This window comes from Diachasma alloeum, unplaced genomic scaffold (genome assembly GCF_001412515.2).
Source record: "Diachasma alloeum isolate Michigan unplaced genomic scaffold, Dall2.0 Dall_scaffold_00269, whole genome shotgun sequence".
In the NCBI taxonomy this organism is placed as follows: Eukaryota; Metazoa; Arthropoda; class Insecta; order Hymenoptera; family Braconidae; genus Diachasma; species Diachasma alloeum.
The window spans coordinates 997,727-1,015,286 of NW_021680408.1; the positions used below are offsets into that span (position 1 = coordinate 997,727).

General features: G+C 36.8%; 3 protein-coding genes across 4 annotated transcripts; 2 read left to right on the forward strand and 1 right to left on the reverse strand.

Moving 5' to 3' along the window:
* Positions 1-665: 665 nt before the first annotated feature.
* LOC107037699 (spermatogenesis-associated protein 20) lies at positions 666-6,936 on the forward strand. 2 transcript variants are annotated; one of them, XM_015256378.1, is made up of 4 exons: positions 666-1,297; positions 2,554-4,334; positions 5,297-5,496; positions 6,502-6,936. In XM_015256378.1, the coding sequence occupies exons 1-4, from the start codon at positions 1,173-1,175 to the stop codon at positions 6,760-6,762; spliced, it is 2,367 nt and encodes a 788-aa protein (XP_015111864.1). In that variant the 5' UTR covers positions 666-1,172; the 3' UTR covers positions 6,763-6,936. The 2 variants fall into 2 exon arrangements, with proteins under 2 accessions (XP_015111864.1, XP_015111865.1); XM_015256379.2 differs by having other exon boundaries at positions 667-1,012.
* LOC107037700 (leukocyte elastase inhibitor) lies at positions 6,919-12,578 on the reverse strand. The gene is made up of 8 exons (XM_015256380.2): positions 12,392-12,578; positions 12,152-12,288; positions 11,118-11,300; positions 10,317-10,527; positions 10,021-10,235; positions 8,900-9,079; positions 8,015-8,150; positions 6,919-7,174 (listed from the first exon to the last, which is right to left on the reverse strand). Exons 1-8 carry the CDS (start codon positions 12,432-12,434, stop codon positions 7,017-7,019), a joined length of 1,263 nt encoding a protein of 420 aa, XP_015111866.1. The 5' UTR covers positions 12,435-12,578; the 3' UTR covers positions 6,919-7,016.
* A 1,216-nt stretch (positions 12,579-13,794) lies between these two features.
* LOC107037701 (chymotrypsin inhibitor) lies at positions 13,795-16,040 on the forward strand. Its single transcript, XM_015256381.2, has 3 exons — positions 13,795-13,932; positions 15,621-15,718; positions 15,800-16,040. The coding sequence occupies exons 1-3, from the start codon at positions 13,878-13,880 to the stop codon at positions 15,890-15,892; spliced, it is 246 nt and encodes an 81-aa protein (XP_015111867.1). The 5' UTR covers positions 13,795-13,877; the 3' UTR covers positions 15,893-16,040.
* The last annotated feature ends 1,520 nt before the right edge of the window (positions 16,041-17,560 follow it).

The following is a 17,560-nucleotide window of genomic DNA, read 5'->3' on the forward strand; positions in this document are numbered from 1 at the left end:
CCAAAAAAAACATTCATATCTTGTCTGACATCTCTGCTACAAATTCTGGTCATCAACTCTGGTTTTCAGTTGAAATTGGAATTGTTAATTTACACAATAATAGGAGTGCATTGACGATTTTTTCTTAACTCGCAAAAACTTCAAACAATTTGCGACCGATTGGTGACAAAATTTTTTGGAAATAATGAAATAGGGGGGATAACGCTTTTTTTTTGAGGGGTGATTTTTCAAAAATTTATTTTAAAAAAAGTACTGACTAGGAAATGTTTTTTATTAGCTCGCAATTTTCTTCAAAACTACTTCAATGAGGAAAAAAATAAAAATTTGGAATATCTATACATGAGGGGCTAATTGATCGGATCTCACACACGTGTACACACACCACACACGCCTCAAATCTTTAGGGCTACTCTACAATAGAGAGGTATCCGGTCGCCCGGGAACGGAACCGGCACGGGAGACATTGATACTAGAGATGCAAAATGACCGTCATTTTTTAGATCGCGTCATATGACCAATTTCGTACCGGGGAGATTTTGTCCGGGGAAATTTTTTTCAGGGAGATTTTATCCGGGAAATTTTGTCCGGGGAAAAACTGTCCGACTACCCTTTATTGTAGAGTAGCCCTTATGTATGTGCATAGACTGCATAAAAAGATAACTAGATGTCACCCCACTCGAAAAAACGTTTATATAAACCGAAAAATAGAGTAAAAAGAGTGCGAGAACCGTTAGATTCTTCCGCGAATCATCAATAATCCCCGTAAATTCAATAAATCTCGAATCTTGCGGATTGAATTGTTGGAATTCTTCACGGAATCGCGGGGAGACTCGTGGGATCAAGAGGTTAGGTCATTGAGTGTCATGTGAAGTGAAAATGAAAGTGAAACGCCGGACGACTCCGCCGTCTGTTTGATCACTAATAAACCATAAATTCCATCCTTTTTAATAACCGAGTAAACCAGTTACTGGGTGAACGAGGAGGGACTGTGCGATCGTCATTGGTCCACCAGGTGATGGTTAATGACACTCCATCGTAATCTATTTATGTACTGAATGTGCTCATGTACATAGCAACAATGGTCATATGGGACTTGTCATTCTGTGTGTGAGATAAGGGGAATAGCTGATATGTTTATGTAACTTATCGTGAAAACCGGGGAAATTGATGGTATGATTTGTGTGAGATGCTTTGTCATTTCAGCAACTCGCTGTCTATCAGAGTCATCCCATATTTACAGCGCACGTAAGAGACTTGGGGTGTATCGCGGAACGGTGTTATCAGCTGGGAGCAAAAGGTAGTTGTGAAATCTCATGAGCATTCAGGCCAATTAATGTTTATGCTTTATCATGCAGAATGATAAGAATTCTGAGCTGATAGGTTTCAGACTCTTTTCGCATTCTGCTGAAGCCAATACTTTATTTTCTCGAGCGATTATTTTGTTTTTGCTTCCAGATGGAAGGATTGTTGTCGTTCGATTTTTAGATTTCCTAATTCTGCTTGGAAGTTATGTAGAATGATCTGAAATGTAAAAATACGAAGTTTGACCGCACCTTGTGTGGATGTGTGAATGTCCACCTGGTGGTCAACTTTTAGAAAATTGAAGAATTAAAGGACTAAAATGACTCCAAAAAATCTGAAATTCTGTCAGATTATAGGTAGTGACGAGAACTAACTCTGTGCTAAATTTCAGCCTAATCGATCCAGACGTTTTTGAGAAATCGCCATTTGTTTCTAAATTGTTTTTCGCAAATATGTCAAAAACTACTTGACCGATTTCAATTTTTTTTCCTTCAAAATATTCGTCTCGATGTCTTCTATCTCAGTCAATCAAAACATGTATACCCGTTCGTACAAAGTTTTTGAGATATTTCCATTTTTCGGTTTTTCACTCAAAATCCTTGTTATCATTAAACGAAGATTTAAAAAATCCTTTTGCTCTGTTAAAAATTGTTCGATTTTTAGATTCCCTAATTCTGCTTGGAAATTATGGAGAATAGTCTGAAACGTAAAAATACGAAGTTTGACAACCTTGTGTGGATGTGCGGATGTCCACCTGGTGGTCAACTTTTCGAAAATTGAAGAATTAAAGGGCTAAAATGATTCCAAAAAATCTGAAATTCTGTCAGATTATAGATAGCGACGAGAACTAAGTCTGTGCTAAATTTCAGCCCAATCGATTCCTGCCGTTTTTGAGAAATCGCCATTTGTTTCTAAATTGTTTTTCGCAAATATGTCAAAAACTACTCGACCGATTTCAATTTTTTTTCCTTCAAAATATTCGTCTCGATGTCTTCTATCTCAGTCAATCAAAACATGCATACCCGTTCGTACAAAGTTTTCGAGATATTTCCATTTTTCGGTTTTTCACTCAAAATCCTTGTTATCACTAAACGAATTACCTCGAAATGTCTAGAATTTTCTAGAATTCCGATAGATGGCGCTGCACCTAAGGACCGTTTCTAAAAAAACCCCATATTGAAACCATGACATATCCACGATAAAATCCACTGGAAACTAATGTCCACCTCCCTCGAACTGCCTGAATTTCAGAGTAGACTACACCCTGCCCCCCGCCTTAACAATGGCATCATCCTCGCGCCCCCAGCCCCCGCCCCACCGGAACAAGCTGGCCCTGGAGAAGTCCCCGTACCTCCTCCAGCACGCCTCGAACCCAGTGGACTGGTACCCCTGGGGCGACGAGGCCCTCGAGAAAGCGAAACGCGAGGACAAGCTCATCTTCCTCTCCGTCGGCTACTCCACGTGTCACTGGTGTCACGTCATGGAGCGCGAGTCCTTCGAGAACGAGGACATCGCGAAGATAATGAACCGTTACTTCGTGAACATAAAGGTCGACCGCGAGGAGCGACCGGACATCGACAAGATCTACATGACCTTTGTCCAGAACATCTACGGCCACGGCGGCTGGCCGATGAGTGTCTTCCTGACGCCGACCCTGATCCCAGTGATGGGAGGAACGTACTTCCCTCCGGTGGACAAGTACGGCCAGCCCAGTTTCGAAAGAGTCCTTCTGTCGATCGCCCAAAAGTGGCTGGAGAACAAGCAAGATCTGATCCGCTCTGGCTCCACGATCCTCGAGATCCTGGAGCAATCGAGCAAAGGAGAAAAGCTCTCCGGATCGCCCCCGCCGCCCGCCGACTGCGGCAACAAATGCGTTCAGCAGCTAGTCCGCTCCTTCGACCCAGAATTCGGCGGCTTCTCCGAGGCCCCGAAGTTCCCCCAGCCTGTCAACCTGAACCTCCTCTTCCACATGTACGCGCGAGACCGTAAAAGCGACCTCGGCAAGCAATGCCTGAGCATGTGCGTGAAAACCCTGAAGAAGATGGCGAGGGGTGGAATCCACGATCACGTTGGTCAAGGCTTCTCGCGGTACTCGGTCGACGGTAAGTGGCACGTGCCGCACTTCGAGAAGATGCTGTATGACCAGGGCCAACTCCTGAGATCGTACTCAAACGCTTTCGTTGCGACCAAGGACGAGTTTTACGCGGAAATCATCGACGACATTGTGACCTACGTCACGAGGGAGCTTAGGCACAAGGAGGGGGGTTACTACAGCGCTGAAGACGCCGACTCCCTGCCTTCGGCTGACGCCAAGGGGAAGAAGGAAGGGGCTTTCTACGTGTGGACTGCCGAGGAGATTGATCACCTTCTGGATAAGAAGATCAAGGATAAGGTACGGTTGAGCGATGTTTACGGGTATCATTACGGGGTGAGGAAGAACGGGAATTTGGAGAAGCATCAGGACCCGCACAATGAACTGACCGGGAAGAATGTTCTGATTGTCTACGGGGGGTTGGAGAAAACTGCTGAGCATTTCGAGTTGAGTGTTGACGAGTTGAAGGGACACTTGAGCGACGCGAATAGGATATTGTTTGAAGAGCGGTCCAAGAGACCGAGGCCTCATCTGGATGACAAGATCGTCACTGCGTGGAACGGGCTGATGATCAGTGGATTGTCGTACGCTGGGGCTGCCACGAGGAACAAGGATTACATTCAGTATGCGGTGGACGCAGCAAGGTTTGTCGAGAAGTATCTGTTTGATGAGGGTAAGAGGATTCTTCTGAGGAGCTGCTACAGGGGAGATAACGATGTTATCACTCAGCCGGGGGTTCCTATCAACGGGTTCCACGGGGATTACGCCTTCATGGTGCAGGGACTCGTTGATTTGTATACTTCTACGCTGGATCCACACTGGCTGGCGCTCGCTGAGGAACTCCAGGATGTCCAGGATGAGCTGTTTTGGGATGCCGAGGGAGGCGGGTATTTCAATACTACGAAGGGGGAGAGGAATATCATTCTGCGGCTGAAGGATGGTGAGTTTTAGAGTCCAAGTGGGAGCATTGTGCTCGTCAAATCTGAAAATTATAATTTTTTGGGGCAGGATAAGTAATTTTGCCGTGGCAGGCAGGATGTATTTATGTATGTGGGTGTGGCCGATCATTTTTCGACGATTACTGAAAAAATTATTGTTCAAATGAATCCAATTGGGATTTTCAATATTATTCCTAATGCCATCTTGGCCGAATTCGATCATGAGATTGATAGTATTATCTGTTGTTGAAAACATTTATTTTAAATGCAATATTCAGAGAGCAATGTTGGGGCAAGGGTGGCTACCGACGTTAGAGCAACGTTGGGGCAATATTGACTGCCAATGTTGGGACAGTGTTGGCTACCAGCGTTAGAACAACGTTGGGGCCATGTTGGCTGCCAATATTGGGACAATGTTGGCGGTCAATGTTGGGGCAATGTTGGCTACCAAAGTTAGAACAACGTTGGTGCAATGTTGGGACAATGTTGACTGTCAATGTTGGGGCAATGTTGGCTACCAACGTTGGGGCAATGTTGGCTACCGATATTGTGGCAATGTTGAATTCAATAAATCAATGAATTCCATTTAAAAGACATCGTCATAAAAATTTCATTCTGAAGCAAATTGCTAATTTATTAACAAAAATATATGGACTATGTCGTGACGAAAGCAATTCCCTACTTGTTGGTTCTTTGAGGGCATAAATAGGGTTGAAATGTAAGAAATCTTTAAGGAAAATTGCAGTGTTGGCACTAGAAATTTTATTAGATAGCACGTGAATTTTTCACGTATGGATATGTAATTATTATAGAAATTCCCCGTATTTTTATTTAATACCCCTTGAATTTTCCATAGCTGGTGGATTATGATCATGATAATCATTGTGATCGTGATAATCATTATGATAATCCATCCGGGCCTTAATGGGGCTATTTACGGAGACAAGGCAATTCCCTTTCACAGAACACGATGGAGCAGAGCCCTCAAGCAACTCAGTAGCTGCTAATAATCTGTTACGCTTAGCTTCGTTGTTGGATCGCAAAGATTTCAACGAAAAGGCTGAGGCGATCTTCAGATTCTTCTCTGACACTTTAACGAGAATTCCAGTGGCCCTGCCGGAACTAGTCTGTGCTTTGCTCCATTATCATGATGCTACAACTCAGGTGAGTGATCTTGTAAAACACTATTACAAGAGATTGTCTGGGGCGAGTTAATTCACTCATTCATTCTCAATAATTACACAAATGAAAAATATTCATCGAAGGACCTCGCAAATTCGCTGGCACATTTTATTGAATTTTCCATTCGTTTTTGGTCGATTCTATTGAAAAATTCCGCATTTTCCGCGTTTTTTTTCAAGAGAAAATAGTTTCTGTAAAATATTTCATAGGATTGGGTTTTTCTATTCTGTTGATATATTTTTCATGTTGAAATTCCCCCGCTCAAATTTTCGAACCTTTTTTGATTCATTTTTTCTAATGAAAAGAGAAAAAAAGAGTGAAAAAACGATTCATGTCGGGAAATTTCTGTAGAAAAATCAAATTTTACTTCTATTGGACATTTTCTATTTAAAAAAATTGCTCAATAAAGTTTACGTAAAACTAATAGAATTTTCAATAGATTTTCAATATGGGTTTTTTCACTGCTTTTGTTTTGTTTCCTCGTTGGAACCAATTCAGCAGATATCCAACAAATTTGAAAATCACGGATGGAAAATTTTAATAGAAAAACCTAGCGAATTCGCTAAACAATTCTAATGGATTTCTTTTGAATATTTCAATAGAATCGGCCAAAAACTAATAGAAAGTTGAATAGAAATTCAATAGAATTTTCTAACGAACTCCCTAGGTTTTTCTATTAATTTTTTTGTGCGTGATAAAATCTTGTGGAATTTATTTTTTAATCAAACTAATTAAAATTAGTCATAATTATGAAACTGTGTCGCAACCGCTAATTACTAAACTAATTGTTTTCTATCTGCATTTTATATAACGTGCGCATAACGACCGACAATATACTTCAACTGTATATAGTGTAAAGTCATATAGTAATGGAAATGAATCATTCATCCATTCATCATAATTATGAATGAAACTGAAAAAAAATGAAAAATAAAAATTAATCATAATTATGAATGGAAGTCATAATTACGCTCTTTATGCTTCTAGTTGTACATAGCAGGAAAGAAAGATGCTAAAGACACCCAAGAACTTCTGGACGTAATCCGAGATCGCCTAATTCCATCGAAAGTGCTACTTCTAATCGATCCAGACGATTCTGACTCGATAATATCCCGAAAAAATGAGCTCGTTCTCAAAATGAAACCCCACAACGGCAGAGCAACGATATTTGTCTGTCGTCATCGAACTTGTTCTTTACCAATCGTTGAACCCCAGCAGCTGAAGGAATTCCTAGATTCCGCCAAATGAACCCCACATAGACAGATCGTAATCTATTGTAAATTAAACGCTTATCCGTGAAATTACTAATGTTAACTGAAGATTCTATTCCACCCAGTGCTAATAAACTCAGTTGTTATTTGATATTGCAATTGATATTGAGATGTGGAAAGAATAAATATCAAATTGTGATAGAAAAATCAACTTTATTGATTTGTATTGTTGTTCACATGAAAATATTATAAAATGGATCTGTTGTGGTGGAGAATAGATGCGGTGGTGAGTTAGAGCTCATCTTTGGGGATAGCTTCGCCAATATCACGAACGCTGCCGATGAAGAGGGGAATGTCACTGGGTTTGTGGCGAATTGCCATCATGAAGGGGCGATCAACGTTGAATTCATCTGGCTCGTGGACCATTCTTCTCAATCTTATTTGTGCAACTGTGGGTGAACAATTATTTTATACCAAAATAGATATTTTTAACTAGGAAATATCTTATCATAAAGAATGAACATTCACTCGTTGGAATTTTTATGATTTTTTATTTATTTCATTTTTCGTATTTTTTCTCAAAATTTCAACATTGTCAATTAATCTCTCTTCAACTTCTCCCAGGAGATACATGGATATTGGCGATAACCATCAGCCAATTAATTACATTTTGTTATTCTTTCAATTTTCTCTGTTTTTTCCATTTTATTTTTTATTTATTTTCATCAAGAAAATCAAACGAAAAATCTTGTAAAAATTTGAGCCGACGAAATTCTATAGAAAATATCTTAATAGAAGACGTTGTAGGGGAGGGTGGGGTAAAACGGACACTTTTATTTAACCATTCATAACTCAGAAACAAATTGATCAATTGAGCTCAGTTGAGGCTCGTCACAAAGGGAAAGAATTGTTCTTTGTATTGAGAAAAAAATTATTAAATTTTATCAACATTTCAATCCCTCATTAACATTAAAAAAATAGTCAAAAGTGTCCGTTTTACCCCAACCTCCCTTATAGAAAAATTGAATTCTATTGACTTTTTCAATAGAATAATTTCTATTGAATATTTTAATAGAATCACTCAAAAACTAATACAAAGTCCATTTGGAATTCAATTTTTTCTATTAAATTTTTTCATACGTGAAGTTGAGAAGAGGAAATTTTCATGTTTGATAATTTTATTGGAGAGAAAAAAATGCATCAATGCATCACTGCATCAATTCAATTAAGTAGTAAATCTAGAGCAATCTATTCCATTACACCATCAATTTCTTTAAATTTTCAATTACCTGTAACAGCTGCTGCCTCTGTCCCGAATTCGTTCACCTCGATGAAAGCTTTCTGCAGTACTTTACTGACTTTCAGAGGTACAGTTGCAATGCCGGAGAGATCAGCAATGTCTTCGAACATTGCTAAGAATCCGATCTGATGAAAAGAGGACGAAACAATTAATTATTTCTCTCACACCCAGTGAAATGGAATATTCGAATCAAATAACTTCCCCTGAATTGATATTTTTTCAATGAAAACTTTTTAATCGTATGAAAAAGGAATTCGAAGTTTCCTCATGACGCAATTCTCAATCGCTTGACTTTAATTTTTAGTTGAATATAACTAAATAAGCCTCGAAATCGAAATATGAATTTTTTCCGATTTTTGTCATCATTTTCCTCATTATATTCTGAATAAATGATTCGACAAAAATCGGAAAAAAGTGCAATTCAATGATGTTATGATGTAGTTGGATATTACTCATTTTTAAAAATTGCCATGTCAGCCAATTTTGAGAAAAAAAATCCCAAAAATCAAAAATACACATTTTCAAAAAACTCATTCAGTTATATTTGTGTACATATTGTGTACGTTGTAACAAAATTCAACTCAATCGGTTGAGTTAAATTGTGTCAGGGGAACCCTTAAACCCTTTTATAAGCAATGAAAAAGTCAAAACCTAATTCTTTCTCACTTTTGTACATTTAAAACTAAAATAGTAAACTCATCACGATAGACGAAGGCACCAGCGATTTCGAAATTTCGGCGCGATCCCTTAAAATTGATTAATGTACTAATTAATTAATTTACAAGTTCATTTAGCCATAGAATTTGTTCAAAATTAAATGAACTAATAAAATTCACTCAATCCAAATAAATTATTTCTCTGGGTGAAGACTCACTTTTTGAAGTATCTCCTTCAAATTGATTGTAGATTCCACTATGAACTTTGGTAAATTAAGAATCGTCTCTTTCTGAGTGTGATCAGCGGTCAATACCAGGTTCCAGTTGAAATTTTTCTCCAAGTAAGATAGACCATCGATCTCCGTTGGAAGCACAATCACCATGCTTAGATTATTATCCTTCAATCAAAGTACAATTATCGATCAAGCTAATTATCATACGACTTCCATAATTGGTATGTTTGCATAATTTAGTTTGGTAAAAACGTTATTTTCAAATCAGTCATGGAGTGATGAAACGAAATCAGTTTAATAAAAAAATCTAGCAAATTCGTTAGAAAATTCTACTGAACTTTCTATTAGTTTTTAGTCAATTCTATTGGAATGTTCAATAGAAAAGTCAATAGAATTTTTTCTATATAACTTATTCTTCAGACTAAAAAGGCTTTGAGGCGAGGGAGTTCTATAGAATTGCCTGAAGTTTTTTCATTCTATTTTTTTTCCTTCTCATCTAGAAAATCAAACAAAAAAAAACTTGGGAAGTTCGAGCCGAGGAAAATCTATAGAGAATATCTCAATAAAATGAGTTATATAGAAAAATAGAATTCTGTTGATTTTTTCTATTCAATATTTTCTATTGAACTAACAAAAAGTTCAATAGAAATCCAATAGAATATAATAACCAATTCGCTAGGTTTTTTCCATAAATTTTTTCATCCGTGTTCTATTCAAAATTTATTTCAGATTATGGCCCGGTTGCACCAGCTCCGGATAACAAAAACGTCAGATAAGAAAAAAAGTAAATTTGGATGTTCGATGGATTATTTTACCCGGGAGAGTATCTCAAATTTATTCCAGCAACAAAAATCAAATTTAATTTCAAGGTTAAATCAGTGTTAATTCAAATGGGGCTACAGGATAAATAAAAAATTATTCTTCGGGTCAAATATTGAAAAATTACGACCCCCAGGATAAATTTCCCCCTGGGGTTTATTTGGACAACAGGACTTGGTGCTACCGGGCCTATAATTTTTGGAAATCAAAGTATTCACACTACTTCAACTCCTTTTACCACTCCATGCTGAATTAATCCAAAAATAATAAATAGACAGGATTATTACGGTGTATGGGATTTCGATGTATCTAGCTTTAAGCTCTGGAAGATCACCATGTCGAAAGCGTTTTTTCTGGCTCATCGTAGCAACTCTCTTAACAACATCTTTAGTCAGATAAAAATTCTTAGGAGTCGTTTTCTCAACGTCAAAGGGAAATTGCCAAGAGCCTTTAAAGTAAATTGCATTTGCGAGGATCATCTGAGTATCATCAGTTATGTCGTCTAAAGGGGAACCGAGAAAAAGAAAAAAACAGGAGATAGGAAAAAATGATTAAGGTCATTCACAAGGTGTTTGAGCCTCACCTGCACTAATGATATTTTTTATTTTATCGTTTGTCTGCTTCATTGCCCAGCTGTTTATCTGTCCTGCTGAATCAACCCCATTCGTGAAGTCGAGCTTCGCAACAGTGAAGTCGTAGAAATCTGTTCCAATTGATGAGAAGTTTGGGAGTAAGTCAACGTTATTTTGGAGGAATACTGAGTTGGCTATGAGGAGGTCGGCTTTTGCTGGTCCCTGCAAATTTTAGTGATTTAAGATCAACTTCATTGCGAACATGTAAAAAAATGTTCATTTTGAGACGTATGAGCTCAGATTGAGACTTTTGAAAGTCTCAAATTGAGATTTTTACATTTTTGAAATTGAAAAAAATCTGAGCTTGAGATTTTTAAAAAAGGCTACTTAAATTCAGTAGCGAAGTGGTAAAAGGAGATGAGTAAATATGACTATTGACCAGTTTTCAATCAATATCTCGGAATTTAAGGAAGATAGCAAAATTTTTGTTATAACCTTTTTTGTGGAGCCGATTGAGTGCTACAACAAATGTAATTATGAAAATTTCGCTATCTTCGTTAGATTCGGAAATACTCCTCAAAAACTCAACTGGGAGATGAGTCGACTTATCTCCGTTTACCACTTCACTACTGAATTCTAATAGTCTAAAGTTGGGACTTTGAGAACTCAACTTGAAAAGAAATTTCAAGAGTTTATTTCGGGAGTTTTTGGCCAGACTAGACAAAACTCAGAAAAAATATTCAATAAAAATATAAAATCAATATATCAGTCTTGACTAATGGGACGACTGAATAATTTGAAATTTATCTCACATTCAATGAAGAAATGAGGCTCTTGTAACCGATGTGCCATCGCTCAATATCAGTTATGCTGAGACCAGTTATCAATTCCTCGGCGGTGCGTCCTTTGGCTCCATGAGTGAGATATGACAATAGTATGTGGACACTCAAGGGTGATGAAACAATATTTGAATCTTTCAACTGTTCACCTACAATCTTGAAAAAATAAATAAATGAATGAGATCACGTATGCAAAACTTTAATACAGTGGTGAATTCGTAAACTAGGATAAGTGTATCTTTTCGAAAAAAATCATTTTGCCAAACTGCTTCCACAAATTGCTGGGAACTGATGTAACAAAAAAAAACGAATTTTCGAAGAAATGCACTTATCGTAGTTTACCAATTCACGACAGAATAGAAAACCGATGGCGCTTTCTGTAAAAAATTGGATTAAATTTCTATCGAAACTTTATTTCAATAGAAATAAAAAACGGTATTTTTTAAATTAAAAAATACAATTTTGATTGCGCCAATTCTATTAAAAATTGCGTAACTCTGCTGTACGTTTTTCAATAGATATATTTTTATAGAAAAAAAAGTCTGTAGATGTTGACATCTCTTTATAACTTATTCTGCTGGGATTTTTCAAAAGACATGAATTTTTTCTGGAATATGAATTTTCCTAAACTTTTTTTCTGAATTTTATTATGAGAAAATAATGAAAATACAGTGGAAAAAACTTGAAAAAAATTCTGTAGGTATCGTTGAAAAAGTTCCCCAATCTTCAATAGCATTGGCACGCAAAAATCAATCGAACTCTTATAGAGTTCCAATAGAAATTTGGTAAAATTTCTTGAAAAAAGTGCTAAATTAATTTACAAAAAAGTGCTTTTTCGATTAAATTTTTTAAAACATGACGGAAGCTCTTATCTGTGTTCGATAAATAATCGTTCCCATTTACCCATCATTAAATCGTCACTTCGTCATTAGTCATAATAATTGATAAATCAATGAAACAAATTTCCGCTTGAGAAATAAATTTCCAAAAACCACAAAAAACGTTACTCTATAAAAAGTAGATGAAAACACTCGACAAGCCTCAGCCTCCCTCAGGAAAGTCTCAGTGTTGGCACTGGATATCATTTTTTCATGAGCTTGTGCTCCCCTAAGAAATCCAAGGAAACAGATGATCAAGATTGTTCCTGTGAAACGTAAATAGGACAGATAGTATTGATAACAAGCAGAGAAGCGAGCTTAATATATAGTTTCCCTTCCCACGAACGTAAACAATAATAAGATAATTACGTGAAAAAATTGTTATCTCGCTGAGATTTAGAGACAGGATCATATCACATTAATTCCGTAAGGTTGACGCAATGTCCTGGACGAATGAGTTTATGTTGATCTTGTGTCAAAATGACACACCGGACACACCTAAAACAGACTGTATCTACTTCAGTGTTTTTCGAGGAATTCCACTATTTTCGTAGTGTCAACAATCGCCGCGTGAGGCACAGCGGACTGACGGATCCTGCGGATCCATTGGCGCTCAAAATTCCAAAATCATTTGAGACATTTTCTACGAAAATTCGAGGCCATGAATTTTCCAACTTTTCTTTTACTAAATCGATTTTTGCTTTCGAACAGGGACAGCCATCATCTTCCCATTCTTCATAGAAGAATTTCCGACTTACACTGATCAAGGTTTAAATATTCTAATCGAAATTAAAAAATACTGAAATAATTGATAATCTAAATTTCCAATTCACGGTGAATTCAATATTTAAGGATAATCGGGCGAGGAGGAAATGTAGGAGGTGAGACGAAGGGGTTTCCATTGTTTTCCTGCAGAAAACCAAGCGCTGAACAAAAAAAATTTTTCCATTCAGATTCAAAATTCAAGCAATATTAGGGAGTATCTCCGGTTAAAAATTATTTTTGGAGCTAATCAAATTTATTTGTATCTGTTCACGCATTGAATAGTTTTCAGGTTGTTTTTTTTTAATAAATGAAAAAATATTATTCCATGCGAAAAAGTGGGAACATCGTCGGTAGTTTTTTTCTCACCAGGAGCTGGTAAAAGGAAATCTTATTCAATTTAATAACATGAAATAAACAATGAATTCAGTAGTGAAGTGGTAAACGAAGATAAGTTGACTTATCTCCCATTTAAGTTTTTGAGGAATATTTCCGAATCTAAGAGAGATAGCGACTTTTGGTAAGTACATTTATTGTAGCACTCAATCGGCTCCACAAAAAAAGTTATAACAAAAATTTTGCCATCTCCCTTAGATTCCGAGATATTGATTGAAAACTGGTCAATCGTCAAAATTGACTTATCTCCTTTTACCACTTCGCTACTGAATTATACATGATAGAAGGAAATTATGTGCAAAATAGCAATTCGGAAGCATATTGCTAATTTACTAGCAAAAATAACTACACTATATACAATACAGGAGTAATTTCCCACTTGTTTTTTATCTTTTCTATTATTCTGAAATGAGCGAGGGGAGCAGTTGCTGCAACAGACGCTTCCCAAATATTTGATCCACAAATATTCCTGATTATTGTCTTTGTTGCTCGTTATTTTCAGGTGTTGAGGGTTTAAGGAAAGCCAAACACGGAAATAAACAAGCCATTGCCGGTATTTTTCCTCCCCCTTCTTCAGATAAAATTACACTGATAATCGAGTATGACGCATCACGTATTCGTTATTTTCCTGGCTGACTATTAAATCGGTTTCTACTAGCTGGCGGCGTCCCAGTGGAACTCTGTAAAGACGTCGAACATGTTTCGCGTCGGATTTCACTTGATTCTTGCTGTTGCAATTGTCGGCATCACCGGTAAGTTTCTCACGTGAAATTTCGTTTGTCTCACAACACCACGTTGCATTATTTTTATTAATATCGTACCGACAAACTCAAGATATATCTACAGTGATAAAAAAGGTGGGACGATTCAGTTGGTATTAACGAGGCTTCACAGCAAAAACGAAAGTCTGTATTTCACAAACCTTTTGTAGACATTTTTCAGACACTAGCCCTAGTCTGGTCACCTGACGGGAAAATTCGACTTTTGTCACCTTCGCGGGAGGTGCCGCCGTGTCATTTAGGCTCCAGCGTTGCCGAATCCACTCTACACTTCCCGGGCGCGTTTAGCTAGTTCCCAGCAACGTCGCGCAACAGGCGATTTCATTTAACGCGGGAAAAAATTGTTCACCTGTTGGAAATAATTTTTTTTCTCCCAGAATTAAGGATACAATACTGAAAAAAAATACTAGCATTTTCCAGATACTTCAATTGACGAATTCAATTTTTCTCAAATTTTTCCGGTCAACCAGTCGATGGCAAGGTGAATAAAACGACGTGTTGCGGCAATTCCCTCGCATGGCGACCAATAAAATGAAAATTTGTTTGAATTTCAAACATGAATTCACATGTTTGGGCATCTGTTCGTCTGAAATTCAGACACATTTTCGCTTTATTCAGACGTTTTTTAGTGTCTGAAAAATGTCGACAAAAGGTGTGTGAAATTCAAACATTTGTTTTTGCTGTATTCTTAACTATCATCACGATTCGTTAATAGTTAACAGTTCAATAGCGAAGTGGTCAAACGCTTTAAATTTCGATTATTATCAGTGATTCAACGTTATTAAAGTTGCAGACAATTAGCAGTGATTTTAAGACACTCAACAGTGAAATTTAATACCAAAGAGTGTACAAAGAATTTATTTGACGTGGTTCGATTCCACAATAAACGGCGATTTTTATAATCCGTCTCAACAATTAATTTTCCAGCATCTCCCTCCACATTTTCTCCCACATCCACCCTCCTAGTTCCTCACCAGACAATGTTCTTATGAAAATTCCGCTATCTCCCTTAAATTCGGAAATATTTCTGGAAAACTCAACTAAAGACTAAATTGACTTGAACCGTTTGACCACTTCGCTACTGAGTTAATGGATAACGAATCGTGGGAATAGTTATAAAACCTCGGTAACAGCAACTGAATCCTTCTATCCGTGTAGTTCCCCCTTTTTGAAATCATATTGTCAATTTTATCGTCGATTAATATCCATTATTTTCTTTTCATGACCTACGGGATGGAAAGGAAGTCTCGATGATCTCCCAATCGACTTTCTACTTTGTTATATTTTTTAATGTACGTCAAAACTAGTCTGAGCTTGTACGTTCGAGCACTGGTTGGTTCACCCTAGAGCTCTACAAAATATTGGGCCACGTAGTATTAGTATAATATTTTTGTTTTGTTTTATATTATTTAAATGTAATTTAAATGTAATGTAGTTGGAAAATTTGTGCGTCACATGACCGTCACAAGACCGTCATTTTTTGGTCATATGACGCGATCTAAAAAATGACGGTCATTTTGCATCTCTAGTGACCAGCCCCTCGAGTCGAAAAGACTCAGGACGCAATTGTACTCCAGAATTGCTTGAATTATTCAGTAATTTTCATTCAACTGTTTTTCCCCACATTTGTCAACTAATTTTTTTTTTTTTATATTCCACAGGCATAAGTGCTCAGGAGTGCCCTCCGGGTGAATTTTTTAACTCTTGTGGCAGCTGTGTACCCACTTGTGCCCGACCCGTAATCGAGGCCTGCGCGGCAGTATGAAATGCTCCTCATTAGACATTTAATTATCTTTTCGTCATAGCAGGCTTGTGAATGAAAAATATTCGATGATTCTAGGTGTGTTACCAAGGGTGCTACTGCAACGAGGGATTAATCAGGTTGACAGGTGGTGGCCCTTGCGTCAGCCCCAGTGAATGCCCGCCACGATAATGTTCGAGACTATTACTAACGATGTAGTGATTTTCATACTTTCAGTGACTCCACTGATAATGACATGAATTTATATGAATATTTATGAACGTTTTCACTTTTCTTGATGAAAAAAAACTGTATGGAAATTAAAAAGTTTGTAATCGAAAAAAAATTGTAGTAATTTTATTTATTCATGTTTGAGACTCTCATGGGGCCAAATTCCCATGGGAAATTAGAGAGAATTCACCTTATTTCTGGAACATAACATATCATTGATACAAGAATAAAGAGGGAACGAAACATTGAGAATAGTTTCGAATAATTTGGCGAAAAGTAGAGCGAAATGGATATTTCGCAAAGAATTTCTGTTGCTACCCCGATGATAATGTGAATTGATTATTCCAAAAAACAAGCAGTGTGAACTCGAAACGCAAACTCGAAAATTAACTTTCCGAGTTTAGGAAAATGATTAAAATTTTGAAACATCTGGAAAAATTAAAAATAATAAATAAAAATTCTGTACCTAATGTACAAACTATCATCAGTGTCAAACTTTTGTAATAAATAATTTACGTTTTAGCGTGCCCAAACACGTATGAAAAAATGCTATAGGATTTCCTATAGGAAATTCTACGGAGAATTCGAACATTTCCTATAGGATTTTTCTGATAGGATTTCCTATCGGATTTCCCACAGGATTTCCTATAGAATTTTTTTGATAGGATTTCCTATCGGATTTCCCACAGGATTTCCTATAGGATTTCCTATAGGATTCCCTATAGAATTTCCTATCAGATGTATGACCCTAATCCTGACTCTTGTGACCGATTGGTTTCGAGTCTCAATTTTGTGTGTTCTTTTCTATAGAAATTCCTATAGTGAATTCTATAGGAAATCCTATAGAAAATCCTATAGGAAATCCTAGAAATTCCACCAGAAAAATCCTATAGGAAATGTTCGAATTCTCCATAGGATTTCCTATAGAATTCACTATAGAAATTTCTATAGTGAATTCTATAGGAAATCCTAGAAATTCCACCAGAAAAATCCTATAGGAAATGTTCGAATTCTCCATAGGATTTCCTATAGAATTCACTATAGAAATTTCTATAGTGAATTCTATAGGAAATCCTAGAAATTCCACCAGAAAAATCCTATAGGAAATGTTCGAATTCTCCATAGGATTTCCTATAGAATTCACTATAGAAATTTCTATAGTGAATTCTATAGGAAATCCTATAGAAAATCCTATAGGAAATCCTAGAAATTCCACCAGAAAAATCCTATAGGAAATGTTCGAATTCTCCATAGGATTTTCTATAGGACATCCTATAGGGTCCCCTATACTTTAGGACATCCTAAAGGAAATCCTATAGGAAATTCTATAGGATTTTTTCATACGTGTAAATTAAGTGTTATGTCAAAACACCCTAGACAAACGAGAGACTATTGTTTAAAAATATAATTGAAAAAAAAATTTGAGGGACCGATTGGTTTCGAGTCTCAATTTTGTGTGTTAATTTCTATAGAAACCTCTATAGTGAATTCTATAGGAAATCCTATAGAAAATCCTATAGAAAATCCTATAGAAAATCCTATAGGAAATCCTACAAATCCCACCAGAAAAATCCTATAGGAAATGTTCGAATTCTCCATAGGATTTCCTGTAGGATATCCTATAGGGTA